Source organism: Nerophis lumbriciformis, linkage group LG01 (assembly GCF_033978685.3).
Source record: "Nerophis lumbriciformis linkage group LG01, RoL_Nlum_v2.1, whole genome shotgun sequence".
Taxonomy (NCBI): domain Eukaryota; kingdom Metazoa; phylum Chordata; class Actinopteri; order Syngnathiformes; family Syngnathidae; genus Nerophis; species Nerophis lumbriciformis.
Genome location: NC_084548.2, coordinates 72610001 through 72619325, shown reverse-complemented (window position 1 = coordinate 72619325; position 9325 = coordinate 72610001). Strand labels below are relative to the sequence as shown.

The following is a 9325-nucleotide window of genomic DNA, read 5'->3' as shown; positions in this document are numbered from 1 at the left end:
TAGGTTTTCTTTTTTTACATTGAGAGAAATTTGACATTAAAATTTAGGGGTGTAACGGTCAGAGGTGGGTAGTAACGCGCTACATTTACTCCGTTACATCTACTTGAGTAACTTTTGGGATAAATTGTACTTCTAAGAGTAGTTTTAATGCAACATACTTTTACTTGAGTATATTTATAGAGAAGAAACGCTACTTTTATCTACATTCAGCTCGCTACTCGCTACTAATTTTTATCGATCTGTTAATGCACGCTTTGTTTGTTTTGGTCTGTCAGACAGACCTTCAAAGTGCCTGCGTTTCAACAAATACAGTCACTGGTGACGTTCACTCCGTTCCACCAATCAGATGCAGTCACTGGTGACGTTGGACCAATCAAACAGAGCCAGGCGGTCACATGACCTGACTTAAACAAGTTGAAAAACTTATTCGGGTGTTACCATTTAGTGGTCAATTGTACGAAATATGCACTGTACTGTGCAATCTACTAATAAAAGTTCCAATCAATCAAAAGTGTGAAGGAAAAAAGACCCTTTTCCATTTCAACCGTACATCCCGTCAAAAGCCTAAAGACTGACTGCACAGTTCCTGTCTTCACAATAAAAGTGCCGCTCCATCGCGCCTGCGCTTTCAAAATAAGAGTCTCCGAAAGCCAGCGCAAACAAGCTAGCAAGCTACGGAGTTTGCCGCCAATGTATTTCTTGTAAAGTGTATAAAAACGAATATGGAAGCTGGACAAATAAGATGCCAAAAACCAACCACTTTCATGTGGTATTAGACAGGAAGGAGGAACTTTTTTTCTCCTCCATTTGAAAACGTGGACGCTATCAGCACTACTGTCTGATTACAATCAATGCAAGTCATTAGAATCAGGTAATACACCAACTTATATTCTTGTCTTCATGAAAGAAAGGAATCTATATGTGTTAAACATGCATGTATATTCATTAAAACACCTTTAACATGCAAACAAAAACGGCAAAATAAATATAAATATATACTGTATATATCAATGTGTATATATATATATATATATATATATATATATATATATATATATATGTGTGTGTGTGTGTGTGTGTATATATATATATATATATATATATATATATATATATATGTGTGTACCGGTATGTATATATATATATATATGTGTGTATGTATATATATATATATATATATATATATATATGTGTGTGTTTATATATATATATATATATATGTTTGTGTGTATATATGTATATATATGATATGTGTGTGTATGTTACTCATCAGTTATTCAGTACTTGAGTAGTTTTTTCACAACATACTTTTTACTTTTACTCAAGTAAATATTTGGGTGACTACTCCTTACTTTTACTTGAGTAATAAATCTCTAAAGTAACAGTACTCTTACTTGAGTACAATTTCTGGCTACTCTACCCACCTCTGGTAACGGTACACAAACATTTCGGTTCGGTTCATTTTCGGTACAGTAAGAAAACAACCAAATATACATTTTTTGGTTATTTATTTACCAAATTTGTAAACAATGGCTTTATCCTTTTAACATTGGGAACACTATAATAATTCTGCCCACGTTAATCAACATTAAACTGCCTCAAAGTTGTTGCTCAGATTAAATAAAATGACAAAACTTTTCTTCTACATATAAAAAGTGCAACATTAAACAGTTTCAAGTCAACTCATCATGCTTCATTTATTACAGCATTTGGGAAGCCTGGAGTTGATTTTTATTATGTAAATGTTATATTTTTATCAACATGTGATAGCAGGGACCCTGCCATTCAAAACTAGGCTGCTGCATTACTAATGATTAATGTAACTATAGCTGAAAAAATGGTGCAATCGGAGAGACTATTTATCCCTGAACACCATGTAGGCTTAATGATGCACTTACATTATTATATCAACTATCAGAGACAGAAACTCTTCATTTAACATAATGTCCTTTTTTGCTGCTTTAACACAGCTCAATCAACACAGAAAAAGTTATAGTGAAATAACAGACAGGGCTTTGCTGTCCGTAACACACATACCGAAAAAATAAGCTAACATTACGCTAAAAGCGAATTAGCCTTCACCTTAAGCCAGGACTGCGAGCGAACTGAGCTGCAGTTTATATTTCTAGAAGGTCAACGGGCTCATAGTGATGTTACGAGTAGTTGACTGGGAGGTGTTTATTATCATTTGGGGAGAGTCCGCTGCTTGATGATTACCTGCTAAACACTAAGCACTGACTACATGCGCTCTGAATACGCACTGCTGATTGGCTGTTACCGTTCTGTTTGTAACCAATCAGATGGTTGTGTGGGTGGGACAATGCTGGGTGCTGTGTAGAGGACTGACAGAGACCGGCAGAAGGAAGCGGAGCAGCTTGTTAAGACTTTAGCTTCGGCGGCTACTTTATATGTTCGTGTGGAAACTCGTTCGGTACACCTCCGAACCGAACCCCCCGTACCGAAACGGTTCAATACAAATACACGTACCGTTACACCCCTATTAAAATTACATTTGCTTTCCATTTCATATTTTCCCTGTCAGATCTGCAAACCTTAAAACTGTACGCCCATTTTAATCTTTTATTATTGGGTGGCCGAATGTTTTCCAGCCAGTTTTCACATCCTAAAATTAAATGAGGGGGCCCACTTTGATATTTGATATACATTTTAATTTTGTGAAAAAGATAACAAAAAAAACAGTCATTCCTCCACAAACTTTGTGCTTTGACTTTTGCAGCTTCACACTGTTTTTCAGGACTTAATAAAATCATATCGCGAGTCCTTGCGGTTGGCCAAAAATATGTTTTATTCAATTTTGTGTGTTTTGGTCCTGAATTAGGAGTATTCAAGCATACAAATGTCTAAATGAACTGATAACTAAAAGGTACTGTACTTCATTGCACTACTGTTTCTCACAAGTTAGTGGCTGTTTAAAAACTGAGTATTACTGTAGTTATTTTCTAAATTGTGTAAACAATACTATTTTATGTCTAGAGGGTTTCAATGTTGAAACCTGATTGTAGAAGTTTGACAAGCTTGTAATGCTCCCAACTATGAAAATATTAGATTCATAAATAATTCCTACTTAGCGAAAATTCACTTATTGGTCTGAAACCAATGAACAGCGATAAAGCAGGGGACTACCGTATTTTTCGGACTATAAGTCAGTTTTTTTTCAGTTTGGCCGGGCCCCAGTGCGACTTATATATGTTTTTTTCCTTCTTTATTATGCATTTTCGGCAGGTGTGACTTATACTGCGAAAAATACGGTATATACTGTATGTACAGTACAAAAGTTTGGACACCTTCTCATCCGATGTGTTTTTATTTTCACGACTATTTACATTGTAGTATGTCACATCAAAACTATGAATGAACCATACTTGCCAACGTTGAGACCTCCGATTTCGGGAGGAGGGGGGTGGGGGGCGTGGTCGGGTGGGGCGGGGGCGTGGTTGGGGGCGGGGCTAAGAGGGGATGAGTATATTTACAGCTAGAATTCACCAAGTCAAGTATTTCATACATATATATATATAAGAAATATATATATACATATATATATAAAGTATTTCAAATGAACACTGAAATTTAAGTATTTCTTTTATTTATATATATATATATATATATATATAAGAAATACTTGACTTTCAGTGAATTCTAGCTACCGGTATATATATATATATATATATATATAAATACTTGAATTTCAGTGTTCATTTATTTACACATATACACACACATAACACTCATCTACTCATTGTTGAGTTAAGGGTTGAATTGTCCATCCTTGTTCTATTCTCTGTCACTATTTTTCTAACCATGCTGAACACCCTTTCGCAGGTACCCAGAAAGGTTTCGAGTACCACCAAAAAAACTGAATCTCTGAAGACAGTATAAAAATCTGTGTTAAAGGTGTACAAATACTGGTTGTATAATAAGCATGTTATTTTTTTTACAAATGAGGCTTAAGAGTTCAGTACTAAAAAAAAAAAAGAAAAGAATGTGGCTTAAGTACAGTTTTTTAATCGAGCTGCTGCATTTTTTGGTTGGGTTGTTTATTTATTTTGAGTAACTTCTATACATTTCTAAAAGGGTAGGAATGTAATAGTGATCTATGTTTGTCTGTTGCCATCTCCTGGTGAATGTTGGCTATAGCGTACTGGGGTTACTTTTTGGTTGGCCAACGATTTACGCGGTGTTGCGCACCTGACGTCACTCAGGTCCGCATGGAGCTGGAGGGGGCGTGGCTTCCAGCTCCGCCCGAATTTCGGGAGAAAATTTGTCCCGGGAGGTTTTCGGGGGAGGCGCTGAATTTCGGGAGTCTCCCGGAAAATCCGGGAGGGTTGGCAAGTATGGAATGAACACACGGGTAGTTATGTCCCGTATTTTTCGGACTACAAGTCGCAGTTTTTTTCATAGTTTGGCCAGGGGTGCGACTTATACTCAGGAGCGACTTGTGTGTGAAATGATTAACACATTAGCGTAAAATATTAAATATTATTTAGCTCATTCACGTAATAGACTAGACGTATAAGATTTCATGGGATTTAGCGATTAGGAGTGACAGATTGTTTGGTAAACGTATAGCATGTTCTATATGTTATAGTTATTTGAATGACTCTTACCATAATATGTTACGTTAACATACCAGTTGGTTATTTATGCCTCATATAACGTACACTTATTCAGCCTGTTGTTCACTATTCTTGATTTATTTTAAATTGCCTTTCAAATGTCTATTCTTGCTGTTGGCTTATATCAAATCAATTTCCCCCAAAAATGCGACTTATACTCTAGTGCAGGGGTCGGCAACCCGCGGCTCCGGAGCCGCATGCGGCTCTTTGATCACTCTGATGCGGCTCAGCAGCTTACTTGCTGAACCCCCCTATTTTCCCGTGAGATTTCCGGATTTTAGTGCCTCTCGCAGAAACTCCCGGGATTAATATTCACCGATTTTCACCCTTACAGCTATAATAAGGGCGTGCCATGATGGTACAACATTTGGCGCTCTCTGCAATCTGTATTAACAGCTGCCAGCCCAACACTTGTTATACAACATACATCTTCTGCTTGTACACGTACGTGACAGCAAGGCATACTTGCTCAACAGCCACACAGGTTACACTGAGGGTGGTCATATAAAACAACTTTAACACTCTTACTAATAAAGCGCCACACTTTGAACCAAACAAGAATGACAAACACATTTCGGGAGAACATCTGCACCTTAACACAACATAAACACAACAGAACAAACACCCAGAATCCCATGCAGCCCTGACTCTTCCGGGCTACATTATACACCCCTGCTACCACCAAACCCCGCCCCCACCCCAACCCTGCTCCCTCACACATCAACCCCCCCCTCTCTCTCTGTGCGTCGGTTGAGGTGGGTGGGGTTTGGTAGCGGGGGTGTATGATGTAGCCCGGAAGAGTTAGGGCTGCATGGGATTCTGGGTATTTATCCTGTTGTGTTTATGTTGTGTTACGGTGCAGATGTCCTCCCGAAATGTGTTTGTCATTCTTGTTTGGTGTGGGTTCACAGTGTGGTGCATTATTAGTAAGAGTGTTAAAGTTTTTTTTTTTTTATACCGCCACCGTCAGTGTTACCTGTGTGGTTGTTGACCAAGTATGCCTGGCTGTCAACTACGTGACCAAGCGGAAGCCCCATATAACGTGTGGCTGATCAGGTACGCTGGTTGTAGTGGGTGCTATATGCTGTACCATCATGGCACGCATGACGCTGACAAGCGCCATTCATTTAAAACCCGCGTGCCGCACCAGCTTTCAAATTCCATATAAAAGGTGTGGGCAGCGTGTCTGAGACCCCTGGTTTATACATAGCACAAAGCAAAAAGAAAACTTTGTATGCAGTGTTATTCAATTTAAAATTTCAAAAAAATTTTGCGGCTCCCATTGTTTACTATAATTTGCGAAACTGGTCAAAGTGGCTCTTTGACTGGTAAAGGTTGCCGACCCCTGCTCTACTGCGACTTATGTTTTTTGCCTTTTTTATTATGCATTTTCGGCCGGTGCGACTTATACTCCGAAAAATACGGTACATAACTCCACATGTGTTCATTCATAGTTTTGATGTGACTATCTACAATATAAATAGTCATGAAAGTATAGAAAATGCATTGAATGAGAAGGTGTGTGTCCAAACTTTTGGCCTGTACTGTATGTTGGCAGGTCTATTTTTAAATGATTTATCTTTTTAGTCATGTACCGGTATCCTTCAGTGTGGCTTAATACGGCTCCTTACTGACTGGACGGATGTTTTCATGATATTAAAAAAACAACAACTATGTTCACATGCAAAAAAACACCATGTCTGACGTTATGGATCAGAATAATGTACATAGTCTATTTTTTTTTGACTCCATCCAATTGCTTATCTGGGTGCAAGTGGGAGACTTCCACCAGGGGGACACCGAGGAGTGCCTTTTGACCCCGTTTAAGGATCAAACTTCCACGCAAAAATGACACGAGACGCTGCCGTAAATGTTCGAAATATATTTTAGCATGACACAAAGTCTTAGAAACGTGCATGGGGTTAGGAAATGTGTGCTAATGGTCGGTACAAGGCCGTGTTAACAGAGCTCTTAAAGGCTCCATAAAAGAAGAATTCATCTGAGCAGGACCGGCACGGCCAGACTGGCAACAAGCTAAAGTGAAGTTAGCCAAGCGGGCGAACCTTCGATCGCTGCCTAAGGTGAAATGTCTAGAAATGTGCTTATCAACCGCTGAGTGACACATGAGTTGAAAAAGGCGTCTAAAGAAATGCTTCGATGGATGGAGAGAAAAGCTCCTACTTTAAAAAAACACAATTGAGATGGAGTTCAACTATTTAGTCTTGATTGAAAAAGGTCTTCTTGGAAAGGTGTCAAAGAACAAAAAGTCTTTGCCACGTCAGACATGGAAAAACAAACAGGCGAGGAGTTGCTGGTGTTTGGTGACGCGCAAAAATAAAAACTCATCTGAGCTGTGGAGATTGAAAGAACTTTCCTTGGTGAGGAAGTGCAGCGGTCAACCTGCTCTTGCTGCCAAATCTGCAACACAAATTAGAAACGCATTAAAACCTGCACAAATCCTTATATTCCAGTTTAATGTGCCCGTTAATGTTGTGTCGTTCGCAAACGATTCGTTCGAACGAATCTTTTGAGTGAACGTACTGAACCGAATCACTTCATGAACTGATTCGTTCCTTTCTCAGTTCAGTTGAGCTCCGCCGCGACCATGCCGGTATGAGTGGAACTGGCGCATTCTGTGACGTCGGCGAACGACGCAGCCAGCTACTCATCATGGGGGCGGGGGGAGGGACTGAGCGAACGATTCGTTCACCGCAGATTAACGACATGAATCACTCAGTGAACGACAACGCTCTCTGCTCTGCTTGCCCCAATGCCGCGAGTGATTCTCCTCCCGTCGCGGGGATATGTTTCATGCCATTGGCATCCGTTCTCCATTCATTCTCCAAGCTAACGGCTAATGTTGACTCAAGCCACATGAAAACAAACACACACATTATCTCAACACATAAAGTTATGAGAGTAGAGGAGACAGAAAGAAAGTCAGTGCAGGGCAAGGCTGAGCAGCAGCGACGCGGGGGGGGAGGGGCGGGGGGTAAAGTGTAGGGCAGGCTGTTTGAGAAGATTTAAAATAAAAATAATAACTAATGTATGTACATATACATAGGCTATTACTGTATTTTCCGCACTATTAGCCGCACCTAAAAACCACAAATTTACTCAAAAGCTGACAGTGCGGCTTATAACCCGGTGCGCTTTATATATGGATTAATATTAAGATTCATTTTCATAAAGTTTAGGTCTCGCAACTACGGTAAACAGCCGCCATCTTTTTTCCCCGTAGAAGAGGAAGTGCTTCTTCTTCTACGCAAGCAACCGCCAAGGTAAGCACCCGCCCCCATAGAACAGGAAGCGCTTCTTCTTCTACTGTAAGCAACCACCCGCCCGCGTAGAAGAAGGGGAAGAAGCGCGCGGATATTACGTTTCATTTCCTTTGTGTGTTTACATCTGCAAAGACCACAAAATGGCTCCTACTAAGCGACAGGTTTCCGGTTCATGAAAAGACGCAATCTCTCCATCCGCACACGGACTACTATTTCACAGCAACTGCCTAAAGACTTTCAAGAAAAGCTGGCTACTTTCCGTGCATATTGTAAAAACAAGATAGCTGAAAAAAAGATCCGGCCAGAGAACATTATCAACATGGACGAGGTTCCACTGACTTTTGATATTCCTGTGAACCGCACTGTGGATACAACGGGAGCACGTACGGTGAATATTCGCACCACAGGGAATGAGAAGTCATCCTTCACTGTGGTTCTAGCTTGCCATGCTAATGGCCAGAAACTTCCACCCATGGTGATATTCAAAAGGAAGACCTTGCCAAAAGAGACCTTTCCAGCCGGCGTCATCATAAAAGCTAACTCGAAGGGATGGATGGATGAAGAAAAGATGAGCGAGTGGTTAAGGTGAGTTTACGCGAAGAGGCCGGGTGGCTTTTTTCACGCAGCTCCGTCCATGTTGATATACGACTCCATGCGCGCCCACATCACGCTGGTTTTTAATATATTATTAAAGTTTGACTGACCTGACTGTTTTTTTGACATTCCCTTTAGCGCAGTTAGATGCGGCTTACAACACGGGGCGGCTTATAGGTGGACAAAGTTTTGAAATATGCCGTTCATTGAAGGCGCGGCTTATAACCCAGGGCGGCTTATGGTGCGGAAAATACGGTATATGTTTTTTTTCCTTTTTTATTATGCATTTTCGGCAGGTGCGACTTATACTCCAAAAAATACGGTATTATTATGGCAAAATGGCACCTATTAACAGACATTATCTGGCGTTTTGTTACACTATGTTATGCAAAATCAACTTTTCTTACCTTCTGGTACCTGTTGGTGTGTATTTGAGATCTGCACAACACCTGAAAATGTGCGCAAATCCGCCACTGTAGGTCGTGCCGATGCCATAGTCGATAAGCTTCTTCTTTTTCACTATCTTCTTGTTATGTGACATTCATCCTCCGCTGTTGCCATTTCTAATTAAAAGTAGTGTAAAGATCTAACTAATATCTCGCTATGAAAGCGCTAAAAACTACCAGTGTAGTGAGTTTACATAATTCACCCACGGCTCTTTAGTTATTAGAGCTCCACACCCGTCCTTGCACGCTACAACAAAGATGACGGAGAGAAGACGCTGTCCAAGTGGAGGCACGTAAATAAGACCCGCCCACAAAACGGCGCATCCTGAAGAGACTGTCAGAAAGTGACTTGAAGATGATCTGTAAAACA

At 40.2% G+C, this 9325-nt stretch overlaps 1 protein-coding gene across 1 annotated transcript in view; it reads right to left on the bottom strand.

Annotated features, from left to right (window-relative positions):
* Window positions 1–6836: 6836 nt before the first annotated feature.
* racgap1 (Rac GTPase activating protein 1) overlaps window positions 6837–9325 on the bottom strand; it is a 41982-nt gene continuing 39493 nt past the window's right edge. The window contains exon 17 of the mRNA XM_061925488.1: window positions 6837–7052. Coding sequence (XP_061781472.1) covers window positions 6977–7052 — 76 coding nt within the window. The 3' untranslated portion in view covers window positions 6837–6976. The remainder of the gene's footprint in view (window positions 7053–9325) is intronic.